This window comes from Grosmannia clavigera (genome assembly GCF_000143105.1).
Source record: "Grosmannia clavigera kw1407 unplaced genomic scaffold GCSC_156, whole genome shotgun sequence".
NCBI lineage: Eukaryota > Fungi > Ascomycota > Sordariomycetes > Ophiostomatales > Ophiostomataceae > Leptographium > Leptographium clavigerum.
Genome location: NW_014040784.1, coordinates 152,111 through 169,558, shown reverse-complemented (window position 1 = coordinate 169,558; position 17,448 = coordinate 152,111). Strand labels below are relative to the sequence as shown.

The window sequence follows — 17,448 nt, the reverse complement described above, 5'->3', positions numbered from 1 at the left end:
ATAAGTGTCTCGGTTTTCGTGAAACTTTTCCTTTCTTTACAGGTATGTCTCGGTGCAACTCCTCTGTGAAACTACCCATTGAGCGAAGCTACACAAGATGAGGTTTCACCATTTGGGGTCATGTTCAACATCGCCCTCTCAAATGGAAATCTCTTTCTGCGACAAGCTTCAAGCTCTGATCTTTAGATTACCTCTTTCGAGAATCCAATTGGCTGACTTCCGTGGCCTACAGACACTTTTTACTCACACACATCATCCAAAATGTCTGCCCCGGCTTCGACCTTCAAGGTTGCCGACATCTCGCTGGCTGCCTTTGGCCGCCGCGAGATTGAACTGGCTGAGAATGAGATGCCCGGTCTGATGGCCACCCGTGCCAAGTACGCTGAGGACCAGCCGCTCAAGGGTGCCCGCATTGCCGGCTGCCTGCACATGACCATCCAGACTGCTGTCCTGATCGAGACTCTGGTCGCTCTCGGCGCTGAGGTCACCTGGTCGTCTTGCAACATCTTCTCCACACAGGACCACGCTGCCGCGGCCATTGCTGCCTCGGGCGTGCCCGTCTTCGCCTGGAAGGGTGAGACCGAGGAGGAGTACAACTGGTGCCTGCAGCAGCAGCTCATTGCCTTCAAGGACAACCAGAAGCTGAACCTGATCCTGGACGACGGCGGTGACCTGACCCAGCTGGTGCACGACAAGTACCCCGAGATGCTCGAGGGCTGCTTCGGTCTGTCTGAGGAGACCACCACGGGCGTTCACCACCTGTACCGCATGCTCAAGAACAACAAGCTGTTGGTGCCCGCCATCAACGTCAACGACTCCGTCACCAAGTCCAAGTTCGACAACCTGTACGGCTGCCGTGAGTCCCTGGTCGACGGCATCAAGCGTGCCACCGACGTCATGATTGCCGGCAAGATTGCCGTCGTTGCCGGATACGGCGACGTCGGTAAGGGCTGCGCCCTGGCTCTGCACGGCATGGGTGCCCGTGTGCTGGTCACCGAGGTTGACCCCATCAACGCTCTGCAGGCCGCTATGGCTGGCTTCCAGGTCACCACCATGGAGAAGGCTGCCCCCATCGGTCAGATCTTCGTGACGACCACCGGCTGCCGCGACATCCTGGTTGGCAAGCACTTCGAGGCCATGCCCAACGACGCCATTGTCTGCAGTACGTTTCACTTCTTGTATATATAGACCCTTTTTGAAGACCTCTCTGCTGACCAGCCTAGACATTGGCCACTTCGACGTTGAGATTGACGTTGCTTGGCTCAAGGCCAACGCCGCGAGCCACACCAACATCAAGCCTCAGGTCGACCGCTTCACCATGAAGAGCGGCCGCAACCTGATCCTGCTGGCTGAGGGCCGTCTGGTCAACCTGGGCTGTGCCACTGGTCACTCTTCGTTTGTCATGTCGTGCTCGTTCACCAACCAGGTTCTGGCCCAGATCCTGCTGTTCAAGAACAAGGACGCCGCTTTCTCCAAGAAGTACGTTGAGTTCGCCAAGACTGGCGCTCTCGAGAACAAGGTCTACGTCCTGCCGAAGATCCTCGACGAGGAGGTCGCCAAGCTGCACCTGAGCCACGTCAACGCCGAGCTGAGCTCCCTGACGCCGGTGCAGGCCGAGTATCTCGGTCTGCCCATTGAGGGCCCTTTCAAGTCCGACATGTACGTTCTTTTATCTCTCTCTCTCTCTCGGCATTGTGTCCCCTTTCATGTATGCTGACAGCTCTGGAAACAGGTACCGCTACTAATTTACCCAATCGTTCAATTTGTCCCATCATCCATTCACCTACTTCATCTCGTATCTTCGCCATATTCTCTGCGCGGTCAGATGGGATAGAAGATTATTGCGGTTCGCATCTGAGAAAGTAAATCCCGCTTCAACCGGGAAACCGACTCGACGCTTGTTTCTGCTACCAATGTCGCTTTCTACATCGTGTTTGCGTTGGCTTGTTCCGTCGCGTCCACCGAGGTAGAGAGAATGTTTTCAACAGCATAGGAAAAGGAGCCATGATTGTTTTGCTTTTATGATTTTTTTTTGTTCATTGAGAAAACGACGCAAGGAAACGTCTACTGGGATGGGCCTATCCGCAAATGCGAGATCAGGCAGCCAATGATGGGGAGTTATTTTTCAACAAAACTATACCACGAGGCATAAGAGAATGTATACGGCGTTGGCGCGCTGCATTTTGGTTTCAACACAAGTCCCAGACAGGCAGAGAATACATTGGTATCGACCCTTACTCTTAAGGGAAGCTCACGGACATTTTGTCTCGGGCTATGGATACTTTTAATTCTTAAAATCTCCCTCGGGGTCTCCCTCCTACACCGTAGCGTAAGACTGAGCCTAGGGCTTGATAAACATATCCGTTTCATGGCACTCATACGCGCTTAATTGAGCACGGAGCAATACAAGGTTGAAGTGGTAGCCGCGAGGACCAATATATCTTGTACGGGTTTTCACATAATTTCTTGATTTTGTCTCATGGAAGACGCAAAGGTATACTGAGACTTTTGTAACATGTAGCTTGGAGCCGGCAAGCAGCAGGATGGCAAGCTAATAGACGCGTGAGCGAATGCATCACCTGCAAAGTGAAATGTGACTTGGTTGCCCCTGTAATGCTGAAACGCCATATAAATTGCACTGTGGCAACCGAAGGTCGCGTACATCTCAATGTCGCGTACGTAACACATCTCGGGGAAGTTACGGCAGCCTACGGCGCTAAACATCGAAATAGCTCATAGTTACAAATCAGGAGGCTAGATGTAAAACAGATAACCGTACAAGCCGAACCAACCCTTGGCCGTGGCACGATACAACCGAAATCTCTGTGCGTTTGGTGTAAAATTCTAAAGTCTTGGCAGATTCTAGGAGATGGTTTTCTCCCGGGGTATATATCTGTAACGAAGCAGGTACTGGTATAAATTCCGAATTCAGGCAGACGACAAGAAGCATGTGATCATTTGTTTGCTAAAATATCTCAACTTGCATTCCGAAATTGAGACAGCTAGCTGCTTGTGGATACGAACTCTATTTACAAGGGCTGAAAGCAAGCTGCAGTGTATGCAAGCGAGAACAGCGATGCAATTTTATTCGGAGACATCTCTGATGTGGTGCTTGGTTTGAGTTGCAGCCGAGCATCTTTTTTTTTTGTGTCTGCATATAGCAGGCTACTGCTGTACATGCATCTGCAGCAACACACGCCGATGTTGGCTAATAACGAGCACTGACTACTGAGTATAGTAGGGTTGGCGGGACCCTAACGCTCCACTTCGTCGATGGGAAGAGACGTGATGTCCATGGACAATTGCATTTCGCTGAAGATGGGTGGCTACTCTACTTCGTAGAGTATGTGCACATGTATCTTATGTACTCCGTATATAGGCTAGATTAGCGAACTTGAAATAGTCAAAGCGGACGGGATGGTAGAAGCACTGTGACATTCACTATGTAGCACCGCAGTCAACTCTGCCTTGTATTTGTCACAGGTACGTCATACTCCGTATTCCGGCATGTTGACGATTTCTCCTTATACAACCATCATAGGTCGCATCTGAAGCTCGGTACCTGTACGCTTTCGGCTGCTGATCGACACTGGCTTCATGTGACGCCAGCAGAATGAAGCAGATAGGTTGTAAGAAAAAGTGACCACTGTTTAGAAGCGGCCTAAGCTAGAATGGAAGGAGGCAATGTCGAGACACGAAGAGGCCTTCGGCTAGCGGCACGGGCAAATTGCTGGAATTACGAAGTACGGAGTACAACGTAGCGATATGACGATGTACTATGTTACGCTGGAACGGATATGGGCTGGAATTATCGAGATAGGAAGGACCTACTATGTATCTTATGTTGGAGCTATGCATTGGACGAACAGTGTGCTGTGATGGCCACTCATCTCGCGCCATGGCAAGTCGTATAGTTTCTGTCCAGGCCACCGTGTTATCAAGCGAAACGGTATGCCAACGGAGAACATGCAAACAAAAGCAAATAAAGAAGGGCCCGCGATGTATCTTTCAAAGGCCGATCAATTGCGCCCGAACTAAATTACACCGGTTCCGGGACATCCATTTGAAGATAGAAAATTGGGATAAAACAAGACCGATACTCCGTAGTCCGTTAGAAATCATGCATGTGGAGCAAAACGTTAAACGGGGACGCCGAAGCGTAAGGCAACAAAGTCAGTGGGGTTTCGCTTTGGAAACAGCAAGCTGGTGGGTCGAAGAAGCAGGAGAGGGATGACGAACGTGACAGCCCTCATGACCAGGCGGAACAAGCGACGATGAGAGGGAAGGGAAAGCGAGAAAAAAAGAGGTGTAATAATATATTTCTAGAGGCAGGAGCCACCGGCCACCAACAGGAACCGAAGTACTCCGAACGGAGTACAAAAGAGATTGTGGTACAAATCGCTGCGGCAAGCGCAAGTGGGCACAGGCTATGCCACGGGGGCCTGCGGACCAATTATCGCGGGGCACGGCTGGGTTGCCGGGAGGGAAGAGAACAACTTACGATATAATCGTCACGTCGCTGATTTGCTGGGTCTAGACCCGGTTGGCAATTGTCAGATTTTTCCTGTCCTTTCCTGGGGGGTTTTTCCTGTTTCCGACGCTGTCTTCTCCGCCCGTAATATTGATTTTCAAACTCGCACGCATTTGGTAATTCCTAATTGGCATTTGTGGATGCCTCATTTCTGGAAATGCCCATCATAGCCCATCGTACCATTTCCCGTTTAGGAACCCGTGGCAAGATCGACAGGCACAAAAAAGACGCGCTGGGGCGCCAGTGAGGAAAAAACGAAGTCGGTCCCGTTCTTTTATGGGCCGTCCTCCCTGTCGAGCCGTTAATATTTTTGGCAGCACCGCTACTTGCCGTTATGGGCGGGGACACCATAGTAATATGAATATTATATTTTTATTTATTTGAGACTAGCGGTAGTGGCCTGGGCGTTGGTGGGCTGTTCCCCAACAGGCATTTCGGTCAGTCTGTTTTATTGCTTCCTTGGAGATGTCACTTGCCCCACGATGGAAGAACCGCCGGATCGATATGCTCGTACGATATCACGGAGTATCTTACTTGGAAGAGACAAGCCGTGCATTCCGGCCAATCAGCTACCCTGCTCTCATCTTGCCGCTGCAACCTCATAAGCGAGCCAGGGCTAGAACGGGTATCAATCGGCGGGACACGGCCTCGCTACTCAAGGGGAGCCAGCCTGGCGGGTGAGTGAACACAGGACAGTCCTGGTGCTCATACGGCCTCCCACTCACGCTGCTCCCTTGCATGCAGTGCGTACGAGTGCTCACGCGCGCCAGCCGGCACGCAGGGCAGTCGGCGAAATGGAGACTGGGCGAATCCGCCCCCGAATCGCACAATCGAACGAACCGGCAGCGGAAACCCGCCCGGCCGCTGGACAGAGGGAAATCACGCGATAATAGCTGCTGCTGAACGAGAACAGACGTGCGAACACAGTGTGTCTCCCGGCTGGGTCCCCATTAATCTTTAGCAAGATAAGGCGCCAGATACTCGAGCTGCTGCCGTGCTCCATACACGTACGGTGACGCATCCCGCTCTTTCCAGAACAGGCACTAAGAACCTGGCGTCTTCGCTTGTCGCTTCTCTGGCCGGCTACCTTGCAACAGGGGTCCGGTCTGCGTCATTCGCCTCCGAGGGACGTCTGGCTCAGGTGGTCTCATCCCTGTCGGCCGGCGAGGCCACGGCTGCACTGAAGGATATTCGCAAGGTTATTTGTTAGCGGTACGACACGCACTCCGAGCCTATATGAACGGAGTACGAGTACGGCTGAGCTGTGCAGGCATCCTTCGGCACGAGGGGAAGAGTCCGTTCGGGGTATCTTGCGGGCTCCTTTCCCCCTGTAGCTCCTGCAGCTTCTGCACACCCCCATCCTTTCCTTCACAGCGGAAGGCGAACTGGATCGTGCCTCGTCCAATCGAGCATGGGATACGTACTCCGTATGCAGTGCGTTTTGGGAAGCTCCACCGTCTCTACGCGTACCGCCGTATGATATCCATCACCAATGTCCGCCTACTAATCTCCCCCTATAGCACTCTTTCCCACTATCGTATTCTGTCTACTGAGCCATGGTACTAAAAGGGCAGGCTAAAAAGGCGTGCACCCGAAGGAGAAGAAGTGCGCTTCAGGAAACGCATACTCCGTAATACATAGTACAGAGTACGTAGTGGGCGCACGGCAAGCAGAAATGTGCCATAATGGCCAGCGTATTATTATTGGCAATAGCTGCATCCGGCCAATACTACGCACGCACGCTGTGCACTATGATGGGGGCACGGTAAGCCGGCCTCGAGTTGCAATTTGGCCGTCGGCTGTCGGTCGTCAGCCATTGGCTATTCTCGCACAACCGACAGCAAGGGGGAGGGCGCCTTGCATTCGCGAGCAGAATTAGGACAGAAATGATGCGTGCATTCGTGGAGGAGAGCTAATTGTGGCGATGGTCGTGATGGCAGGTGGCGGCAGCGATGGCATGGTGAAGTGGTAGTATTGGTGGAGAATCGGAGCGGGTCAAGACTGAGAATCCCGATACGAAGGCACGCACCGGAGCTCCTGGATAAAGCGAGAACAGACACCGAGCAGAACAAAGGGAGGCCGACGGTGCAGTAGGCCGATGGCCTGGCGCATTGCATCGCACCCCGAGTCTCTCCACGGCGCCTAAAGAAGACAGGAAGAGAAGGAAATTGGCGAAAGCTCGAGCGACTTGCACAGAAAACGGAAAGAGCAAGGCCAACGAAGCACGCTAGGCTGCCCACCCTTGTTGGTTTCCTCCCTGTCTGGCTTTCACCGGGCTGCGCTGCAGGCGAAGCTTACTTCGAGCATGCTCGCCCTTGCCGTCTGTCCAGCATTGACCGGTGCAGCAGCAGGCGCAAGGGGCGAGGGAAGGCACGGTGTGTTCACACGACAGGCGCAGAGGCAGGGAGGGGACGGGCGTCTGAAAGGGGGAAGGAGCGACAGATTCTGACTGACGAAGGGCCCGGAGAAAGAAGCCGCGGAGCAAGGTAGAATTCCAAACTCAAAGATTCGTAAATAGCAGTTGCATGCGGACCAAAAGAAATGTCGCGGTTACGACAAGTGTACCAAGTGATCCGACAAAGCTTTTGCCTTGCACACACGCCCTCCCCTGAACCTCCGCTCTGCCTGTGCTTTCGTATCTCACCCCACCGCCCACAGCGAGGGAATCACTCCCCCAAACCCCCCCAAAGCAAACCCGGCCCACGGTCGCGTTCCTTTTTTAAAGTTTATGAAAATGAAATGATGCACCGCACCCATTCCACTACTATTGCTTCAACCCATTTGGGTCCCCCCCCCCCTTGTATGGCTCCATACACACTACCCGGCTTATATGTATTATTCGTATACGTATAAGAGGAATACACAGCTAGCGAATGGCATTATTAATTGAACTATCAATATGGCGCAGCTATTGACTCGCCCACCACCTCATCCAATCGCAACCTCTCTCGGTACCAGCGTCGACGACAGATACCACCAGCTCGGAGACGAGGACCCGGCCAGGAACAGGGACAACGTCCGGCAGGAGGTAGAGGCGCAGGCATATGGCCACCTGGGACGACCGGCAGCAAATCTGCGAATACGAGCTGCCGGCCCAGACGACCGACACGAATATGAATATCAACAGCCTCATCGGCTGCAGCTAGCACATCGCGAACGACACGCGGTCCACGCCGGGTCAGACTCGTCGTCATCCTTTCGGTCATCTTCGTCTGGTCCGCAGCACTTGCCACCATCTAGTCCCGTGAACGTTCCGCAAGCATCCGCCGCCGTCCCGTCCATCCTTCACATCACCAACACCACTACTCCCGCAACTATCACCAGTGCCGCTCTCACATCCATGGGTGCAGCCGCTACAGGCTCACCAGCATCACGACCACCGCTGCAAGCACGGCCGCCGTCTTCTGTCCCTACCCTCGAGTCTCTGCCGCCCATTCAGCCGCTGCAAGATTCGGACGACGACCAACTGCACGACTTTCCCTATCACCAATCCCCCGCATACAGTACCGGCCGCGGCTGGCTGCCATACACTGGCACGTATCCTCACTCCGCCAGCACCGAATCCTCCTTCTCCGTCGCCTCGTCACAGCCCGACAACATGTCGAACCAACCCCCTCAACCGCCGGGACCGTCTCGTCTGCTGGGTGCTACCGGCCTTGGACACTCCAGCTCGCCGCCGTTTCCGCGGTCGTCGAATCAGAACCAAGGCCAGAGCCACTACGCTTACCCTTCTCATGGCGGTGGCAACACGTCTGGAGGGCCCGCCTCCCATATCGGCGTCGGCATCGGCGACCTGTACCGACAGCCGTCTGTCGGCGAGCCGATGCATCACTCATCCCATCTGCCAAGTATGCGAACCATCGACGTGCACCAGCCGCCGCAACCGCAACTATCGCACGGAATGTCGTTGCCAGGACCGGCAATGGTGCAGACGGCACCGTCCTCCTACGTATCCATGCTGCCGCCGCCATACTCGATGCCTTCGCACAACGTGCCGATGTATGGACTGTCGGGGCAGCCGAGGGAATACCACAACTACCGGATGGCACCACTAGGCATGAGCCCAGTCCCACGGCATAAAAAGGCGAGCTTCTCATCCTCCATTCCATATTGGCCCAGGCCGTAGGCCGGTAGCCAGATAGGAAGACGCACGCACTAACGTCACGTACGAGAGCAGGAGATCAAGCGACGAACAAAAACCGGCTGTATGACATGCCGAAAGCGCAGAATCAAGGTGAGTTTGGCCACCATACACGCACTTCGCAGCATCAATACCGCATCCCCTACCACACTTCCTGTTCCTGTTCCTGTTTCGTTCCTTCCCGGTCGCACATAGTATCTGGGCAGCCGGCCTGAGTGCAGATGGGAGCCCTAGGAAACACCACAGCGGTGGATTTGGGCAGCCGATAGACTGGACGAGAAAAAGCGAGACAGTCCAGAACCGGTTATGCCTGCGGGGGCTCTACAGGCAGCTGGTACGCTAAAAGCGTGCCTCACCGCCCGGCGCTAATTCCTTCCCCGTAGCCCCTCCAAGGGCAATCCACTGACCCCCGAGCGAATTATTTGTCTTCTCTCCCGAATTGCAACTAACACAATACTTCTCATCATCGACAGTGCGACGAGACACACCCCACCTGCAACAACTGCAAGAAATCAAAGCGCGAGTGTGCTGGTTACGACCCTGTTTTCAGGCAGCAGCCGCAGAGTCCCGGAGCTCTGCAAACGGCGACACAGTCACCAGCTTCTGTCTCCTCTGGAACTGCCGTATACTCTTCGATCTCCATATCACCTATCGCTGCCGCTGCTGCTGCCACCGCTACTGCTGCCACCTCCAGCACTGCGTCGACGCTTGCGGCCGTAAAGTCAGCTTCTGCCGGTGTCGCACCTCCTGTGCCGTCCTCGTCCTCGTCTACGCCGACCTCTACATCGAGCATCTATGCCGTTACAGCCTGCTCAGCATCCTCTAGCAACTCTTCGCTAAACGCCGCCTCTACGGCGTATCACCCGGCAGCCTACGTGTCTCGGTCCATTTTGTCACCGACCCAGGACTGGAGCTACGCGCCTGAACCCACCGGATCGGTCTACAGAGGTGGGTTGAACCGCTGTACGCAGCCATAGCTATTTCAATTCCCACTGACCTGGACCCCCCAGCAAAGATGAAGGTCGATGAGATTATCGGCCTAGCAGGGCCCGCTCCTCCCGTGCCAACAACACAGCCCACTCTCGAAACTCTGGACGACATCACTAAGATGTACTTTGAAATTTACGTCCCTGGACTGACAACCTTCTTTGAGACAACCTGGTACAACTTCAAGTCGAACGGAACGGTCAACCCGGTGAGCAACTTGCTGAACAACAAAAATCTTGTGGGACTGCTGTCGGCGTTCCTGAATTCCATCGCCCGGGTCGAGACGGCGGATCCGAACGATGCCAACATGATGGCGGCATCAGCCCTAGAGACACGCATTGTGTGGGCACTAGCCGCCATGGCCTATGTAACACCGGCCACGGTCAACCTGCCGAGCGAGGAGCCGCTTTCAACAGATAATGCCACTGAGGCGCGCAATCGACTGTCCGTGATCGATGCGCTGCTCTCGGGAGGTTGTGTGCGAACAAACCCGTGCATGCCGCCACCAAGAGGCGGGAATCCTACCCGGATTCGTGAGCACCAGTTCTGGTGGTGGTTGGCAGAATACCTGCGGTTGCAAGAGGATGCAGGCCTCAACAACACACCTGGCAACAGCCTGCCGAGGCTGCGCGAGCAGGCACTGGTGCGGATGCGAAACCTGCTGGATGGCCACGAGAATCGCGACATTATCTATTCCATTGCCATTCTGCGCCATCTCGCGCCACGCTACTCGGCTTCCAGCGACATGATTGTCCCACCCGGCCACGAGGACGAAGCCGATCCGCGCATCAAGTTTGCCATGGCGACGGAGTTCATCCGCAAGCAGGCGCAAGACCACGGCGCCGGCTTGACCAATGTGGGCCGACGCATCGCCGACATTGGCCTCAAGGCTTTTGTGCAGCCGGGTTACAGTATCCGACGGGCATAGACGTTTCTTTTTTTTTCTTTTTTTTTTTCTTTTTTTCTACATCAATTTCACATGTCGCGTTTCTATTCCCCAATATCCCTTTTTTTTTTTCATTTCCCGTTCCGCGATTTGTATTTGCATGACGGTACTTGCATGACTTGATGTTCTTGATACAATTCTTTTGGGTCTGATGTACCCCTGTGTTTTTATTGGCATTACATCTGAAAGCGGTTAAAAGTTTGAAAGATCGTCTTGACGCACAGGCAACGATATTGATGGGCTGGACATGAGACAGTTTTCGTTGCTTGTTTCTTTTTTTTTGCGTTTCACCAGTGTTCTGATGAGTTCATGAATCTATTCCCGAAAGAGGCTCATAGACGCCTTGTCGCGGAGGTTTGATTTCGCTTTCTGTCTGTTTATCTTTCGCTTCTTCCCCCTTTTTTCAGTCTTTCCATTCTTTTCTTCTTGTCTTGGATATTGTTTCGAGACTGGAGGACGGTGTTTTGAGTGGGTGTGACAATTCATACATTACGAGATACTTGGGTCTAGGACGGCGCATTGTCTGAACTAGCATGACATGGCAGGTAAAAAACAAACACTTTCCAACTTTGGTCTGCATTTTGAGAACGGCAGCTTCGGGCGGTATCTTCCGCTCGTGAAGTCGTCGGGTGATGGTGCAGCCAGTCGGATGACTGTCCGGCGAAAACAAGACAGGGGTGTGATCGTCGTGGCCGAGGCAGAAAAAGCAAAGGGGCCGGTGTGCACTCTGAGGCCGGCTTGTGCCTGGAAAAATGAAGGAATTGTGATAGGTCACTCGCTTACGGAGTAGTAGAAGGAGAAATTTCACGAGTGGTTACAACGGTATATCATTCGCTCCCCCACACCCCCGTCTCTGACTGAGGTCGTCATCCTGGTCGGTGCCCCATCCCACATCTCCTCGCACTATCGTTTAGGTCAGTCGGCCAGCAGTCCACTCTCCATCCCATGCGTACGAGTACCTTGCAGTCTGGGGTGTCGTCGGACTTGAAGTCTCCAGCTAGTTAACTAGTCAACCGAGAACGTTATTGAAATGGCTGCCTACCTTGATGGTATCCTGCCGTCCATTTTTAGACCTGGAAAAGGGGACGAAGATAAGGAGTGATGACTAAGAAGTGGCTATGCTTGTATAGGGGTAGTAAGATACAAGTACGTCGTACTACGCCAGTAAAAGTATCACCAACTGTTGCAGCTCAGAGCCTTGGACCGGAAATTCAGTGGCTGCAGCCGTCACAGAAAGAAGCCTTAGGAACGTTTCAGGACACGATGAGCCTTGGAGGGCTTTCTCGCATTCTGGCACGAGGAAGAGAAGGAACAGAAAGTCCGGCCAAGGGGAAAATAGAGAGTGTAAATAATTCAAAGGCATCTCTGACCGACACAGATTGGACCTCTTTCTTTTCCAAGCTGATGACCCAGCAAGCAGAAGCATCGCTATCTTGCAACATCTGCAGCTCCAGCCAATCAGATTACACGCTGTCTGCTAGCTGCGATACCCCACTTAATCGATCATTCCACTCAAAGCAGGCTGGACATTTTTAAGCTTTCTTTCACAGGCATGCACGGTTTTCTTCCCCTCTCGCCCCCCAGCACTCTTGGCTCCCCGTGACGGCAGCTTCATACCGCCGCCCTGGCGAACCTCTTCTGGTCTTCGAGCAAGCCGGCGTCCCAGCCGTCCCCGCCGACCCGGCCGACCCGGCCTTCCCGGCCGTCCTCAGCCTCTGCCGACGAGGACGACATTGCGGACGACATCGCGGACGCCTCCTCTCGCGATAATCCCACCATGGCGACACAGCCTGCACGTCCGGCACTAACGCCCCAGCTCTGCTTCTCCACGGTCGCTCTTCGGGGTAATTCTGCGCTTCCATGTCTCTTTTGCGATAGCCTTCTGGGCTTGCTGACCTTGATTGTGTTCTTCACCCCCCCTCAGACTTCCTTCGCATGTCCCGCGCCGTCGACGATACCATCACCCAGAGCCTCAATGCTCTCGTCACGCCCGCACGCGCCGGCTTCGACCCTGCATCCACGGCCACCCGTGTATACCCTTCTGCTTCTCCGTCCCACTCATCCTCCCGCTTCTCACCCTCACCATCCGCCTGCCGAAATTTTCGTGATTCTGTGCTCTTCCCCGCCTGGCAGGCACGCGACGACGTCATCCGATACTGTACCGGCGTTGCCGAGGCGGCCGAGGCGGCAGCAGCAGAAAAGGCCGACAAGAAGGATGGCCTCCCAGACGCCCTCGACGCCTCCGACCCCCGCCTCACTGAACGCTACGACCCCTACATCCGGCGGCGGCGCTTCGCCGAGGTTGAGCCCGAGGCCGATCGCCTGGCTGCCCTGATGCGACAGGAGCGCGGTGTGGAGACGATTGTGCGTGCCCGCTCGTGGGAAGTGTTGCAGAACCGCTGCGGCACTGGCATCACGACCGGCATCGAGAACAGCAGCTGGGAGGCCGCGCTGGACCGGTGGCGGCTGCGGTAGCTCAAAGCCGGCCAGCCAGAGAAGAGAAGGCGATCGGGAAGAGTACACCACGCGGCGCTGCTACAACGGGACAACAACGTCGACGTCAAGCCCATATATCCTGGTCTGCCGCTGCAATCTACCGGTATATGAAAGAATACACGGGTGTGCGACCCTGTTCCTCCATCCTCAACCGCGACATTGCAGAGGGTGGAATACAAGGAGCCAACCAATGCGTCTAGTGGGTCTGCCATCATTGCGACCGACTGAGATTTGCAAGACTGGCTGTCTGTAGGTGAGCAGAAAACGTCTACAGACGAGCACAAGTGAGCCAACTCCACTTTTTTAAATGGAAAAGAATGCTGGTAAAGACACCAGAGCAGGATTTGCATATAGCTATAGCCAATATATTGGGCATGAACAGGTTTCTGCATATGGACCAGGTGTAATGTTTGAGCCTCCTAAACTAATGTCACCCGTTTTCTTGACACCGTTTCAACAGCCCAGCCTTGCCCTGAAAAGTAGCAATGTGAGACAGCGTCTCCAACTGGGCACTACACCAAGTAAGCTTCTTCGCTATAATAATTACCCCACGCCCTTTCCGAACGCACGGACCGCATATCCACCTACTTGCTTTTCGGCACATAGGCCTTAGACCACGTCGTCATGAACTAATAAAGAGGTCCCATTAGGACAACAAGGTATGCACCCTCTGTTTCTAGGGTAAATAGGGGCAGACAATGCCAATACCCGAGTGTGTGCGGGTTCCGGCTCAAAGTTGGTTTATTTGTTGCAATCCTGATCTTGTAAGGAGCGTGCTTGAGGAAAGGGTTGTGATACTTGTGGGAGGGACTGTTTAGATATGTGTAACGGCTCAACATGTGACAAAGATCAGCAAAGATCATAGGCATTGAAAGACCTTTACGGAGTAGCTAGTGAGCGTTTAGGCCGTCAGTTCGGTTCAATGTGCTTAGCAAAGCGGTATGCGCCAGCTAACTGCGAGAATGTTGTACTTTTGGTTTGTGTGATTCTACCGCACATTAACGGACACAATATTCTTTTTCTTAAGAGAGAAACAGTTATTCGACGAGAGTTCATTCGGTGCGAAATTTCACAGTACAGCAGAACAGCATACACGCATATGCATGTATCCGGATGGAAAGCTTCTTATCGGTTATCGGGGCCAGCCCGCTTTTCAACTGCCTCGCTCTGGAACAACACCGTTTCCGACAGCAAAAAGAGAAAAATCCCACCAAAAATAGACTGTTTGGCTCCCATCGTGACCACGGTTTCCGCAAGGCATATTCCCCGTGCTTCTCCAACGGTCTCTATTCCCTTTGTTCCCGAGTCAGCACTGCCGGCACTCTTTTTGTTTCCGAGCTGTTGCCCGCTAGTGCGTCTGTGAGCGGATTCTGTGACAGCTTGTCAGACATCCAATTTCTCGGCCACCCCTCATCTCAGTTCGCTCTCTCGGATCCGATCCTGTTGCGAGGCTCTGCCCTCTCCCCACCGGTCTCCCCCATGCCCCAATTACTCAGCAGCCGCGATGCCAACCTGTTCCGCCAGGTCATCCGCAACTATGAGGAGAAGGAGTACAAGCGCGGCCTCAAGGCAGCCGAGCAGATCCTCAAGAAGAATCCGCGACATGGCGACACGATGGCGATGAAGGCGCTGATTCTCAACGGCCAGGGAAAGACGGACGAGGCGTTTGCGCTGGGCAAGGAGGCGCTGACGGTGGACATGAAGTCGCACATCTGCTGGCACGTGTACGGGCTGCTATATCGAGCCAACAAGAACTTTGAAGAGGCCATCAAGGCATACAAGTTTGCCCTGCGGCTGGAGCCCGAATCGCCGCAGATCCAACGTGACCTGGCGATTCTGCAGGTGCAGATGCGCGACTATGCCGGCTACGTGCAGAGCCGCCAGGCCATCCTGCAGGCACGGCCGCAGCAGCGAATGCACTGGACCGGCCTGGCCATTGCCCACCACCTGGCCGGCAACCTGGCCGAAGCCGAGCACATCCTGACCATGTACGAGGACACGCTGAAGAACGAGCCGCCACGCACCGACGTTGAGCACTCCGAGGCGCTGCTGTACAAGAACGCCATCATCGCCGAGACCGGCGACATCCAACGGGCGCTCGACCACCTCGAGTCGGCCGCAGCTGACCGGGCGCTCGACCGGCTTGCCGTGCTCGAGACCCGTGCCCGCTACCTCACGCTGCTGGGTGCCGACCGCAGCACCGATGCGGCCGTGGCCTGGCGCGCCCTCATCGACCGCAACCCGGACAACTCCAAGTACTACGAGGGCCTCGTGCAGACCCTCGGCCTTGCCGACGACCAGAGCCCCGAAGCCACAGCCACACGTCTCGCCGTGCTCGACGAGTACTCGGCCAAGTATCCCCGGAGTGATGCTCCGCACCGTCTGCCGCTCAACTTTCTGACAGGTGAGTTTGCGTCTGATTGTTCGGCCGGCAGCTGTTCCTGCTGACATCCCAGGCGACCTATTCAAGGAGAGGGCACGAAAGTACCTGTTCCCAATGCTTGACAAGGGCATCCCATCGCTGTTTGCCAACGTCAAGCACCTCTATGCCGACGAGGCGAAGAAGGAGGCGCTGCGGATGCTGGTGGAGGAGTACCTGGCTGCACACAGCTCGGACGAGGCCAAGGCGAACGGCGCAGACGAGAAGAAAGATGCGTCCAAAGGCGAGGGTGCGGCGCTGTACTACCTGGCACAGCACCACAACTACTATCGCAGCCGGAACCTGGACCAGGCGGACGTGTACTGCGACCGGGCGATCGGGTTGGACGGCAAGAGCGTGGACTTCCAGATGACCAAAGCGCGGATATGGAAGCACCGGGGCGACCTGCAGAAGGCGGCCGACGCGATGGATGCGGCACGACAGCTGGACACACGCGATCGCTACATCAACAGCAAGGCGGCCAAGTACCGGCTGCGGAACAATGAGAACGAGGCGGCGATCAAGACGATGGGCCTGTTCACGCGGCCAGAGTCGGCAGCCGACCCGCTGGCCGACCTGCTGGAGATGCAGTGCGTGTGGTATCTGACGGAAGACGGCGAGGCCTATGCGCGTCGCGGCAACGAAGGTCTTGCGCTGAAGCGTTTCCACGCCGTCAGTGCCGTCTTTGACGTCTGGCAGGAGGACCAGTTCGATTTTCACGCCTTTTCGCTGCGCAAGGGCATGATCCGCGCCTATGTCGACCTGGTCCGCTGGGAGGACCGGCTGCGCGAGCACCCATTCTTCACACGCGCCGCTCTGGATGCAGCCCGGCTGTACGTGGCCAAGTTTGACCACGCACAAGGCAGCGGCGACAAGACGGCCAACGGCACCGCCGGGGCCAACGGCAACGCGTCGGCAGAGGCTTCACCACCGTCGGCAGCCGAGGCGGCCGAGAAGAAGAAGGCGGCCAAGAAAGCCAAGAAAGAGGCGCTGCGGGCCGAGAAGGAGACGGCCGAGAAGGCGGCCAAGCAGGACCCGAACAAGGCCACGGCAGCGGCAGCTGACGCCGGCGAGATCAAGAAGAAGGACGATGATCCGCTCGGCCTCAAGCTGGCCGCCACGGCTGATCCGCTGGCCGAGGCCACCAAGTTTGTTGCGCCTGTGCTGCAGTTTAGCCCCAAGAGCCTGGAAGGCCAGCTTGTCGGCTTTGACATTTATCTACGACGGAGTGAGTTTTTTTTTCTTTTTTTTCTTTTTTTTTTCCTTTCTTTCTTTCTTTTTCTTTCTTTCTTCTTTTCTTTTTTCCTTTTCGCTGACTGTACAGATAAATTCCTGCTGGCCCTACGCTGCCTCAACGCAGCCCGCGCGCTCGACGCTGACAATGCGCGGGTCAAGGAGCAGACGGCCGAACTGCGGCGTGCACTCGACGCAACCGCCGTGGCCAAGCTGCCGGCTAAGGTGCAGGAGGTCCTGGCGGCCGAGTTTAAGGCTTGAGTGGGCCTCTGGCCGACTATAGAAGCCAGGTGGGGAAGAGGGCACATAACATATAAAAGACAAAAGATTAAGAAAGAGACAGTGTGCATGACAGTGTGTGGTTGTGTGGTTGCGTGTTTATGGTTGTGGTTGTGGTTGTGGTGCGGTGATGGTTCTTCTTTTGGCCTCGGGTTTCCAAGACGGCGAACGACTGCGGCCATATGCATTCCTGGGTTTGGATTGGACGGAGTTTACGAGAAAAAGAGACCACATGCCTACAAATAATGGAGAAAGATTGAAGATGGGAAATGCGATGATCTGAGTAAGGTCGAGCAGAAGCAGTGGCCAAGCCAGTCGGAAAGGCCGAGGGTGGAGTCAACGGCAAGCGAGAAGAGGGAAAAAACGATGGATGGAAAGCGGAAAGGGAAAAAGGAAGGAAATGGAAAGGAAAGACA

The 17,448-nt window shown here is 54.9% G+C and overlaps 5 protein-coding genes across 5 annotated transcripts; all 5 read left to right on the top strand.

Annotated features, from left to right (window-relative positions):
- Positions 1-261: 261 nt before the first annotated feature.
- Positions 262-1,745, top strand: CMQ_2344 (adenosylhomocysteinase; the record flags this gene model as incomplete). The annotated part of the gene is made up of 3 exons (XM_014316302.1): positions 262-1,162; positions 1,224-1,659; positions 1,733-1,745. The coding sequence occupies 3 exons, from the start codon at positions 262-264 to the stop codon at positions 1,743-1,745; spliced, it is 1,350 nt and encodes a 449-aa protein (XP_014171777.1).
- A 3,251-nt stretch (positions 1,746-4,996) lies between these two features.
- On the top strand, positions 4,997-5,741 carry CMQ_2237 (uncharacterized protein; the record flags this gene model as incomplete). The annotated part of the gene is made up of 3 exons (XM_014316195.1): positions 4,997-5,208; positions 5,276-5,457; positions 5,572-5,741. The coding sequence occupies 3 exons, from the start codon at positions 4,997-4,999 to the stop codon at positions 5,739-5,741; spliced, it is 564 nt and encodes a 187-aa protein (XP_014171670.1).
- Positions 5,742-7,430: 1,689 nt separating this feature from the next.
- On the top strand, positions 7,431-10,587 carry CMQ_2129 (c6 zinc finger domain containing protein; the record flags this gene model as incomplete). Its single annotated transcript, XM_014316087.1, has 4 exons — positions 7,431-8,530; positions 8,759-8,765; positions 9,146-9,620; positions 9,683-10,587. 4 exons carry the CDS (start codon positions 7,431-7,433, stop codon positions 10,585-10,587), a joined length of 2,487 nt encoding a protein of 828 aa, XP_014171562.1.
- A 1,281-nt stretch (positions 10,588-11,868) lies between these two features.
- CMQ_2094 (caffeine-induced death protein) lies at positions 11,869-13,080 on the top strand (the record flags this gene model as incomplete). Its single annotated transcript, XM_014316052.1, has 3 exons — positions 11,869-11,949; positions 12,215-12,449; positions 12,530-13,080. 3 exons carry the CDS (start codon positions 11,869-11,871, stop codon positions 13,078-13,080), a joined length of 867 nt encoding a protein of 288 aa, XP_014171527.1.
- Positions 13,081-14,580: 1,500 nt separating this feature from the next.
- CMQ_2203 (n-terminal acetyltransferase catalytic subunit) lies at positions 14,581-17,014 on the top strand (the record flags this gene model as incomplete). Its single annotated transcript, XM_014316161.1, has 2 exons — positions 14,581-15,505; positions 15,558-17,014. 2 exons carry the CDS (start codon positions 14,581-14,583, stop codon positions 17,012-17,014), a joined length of 2,382 nt encoding a protein of 793 aa, XP_014171636.1.
- Positions 17,015-17,448: the final 434 nt, after the last annotated feature.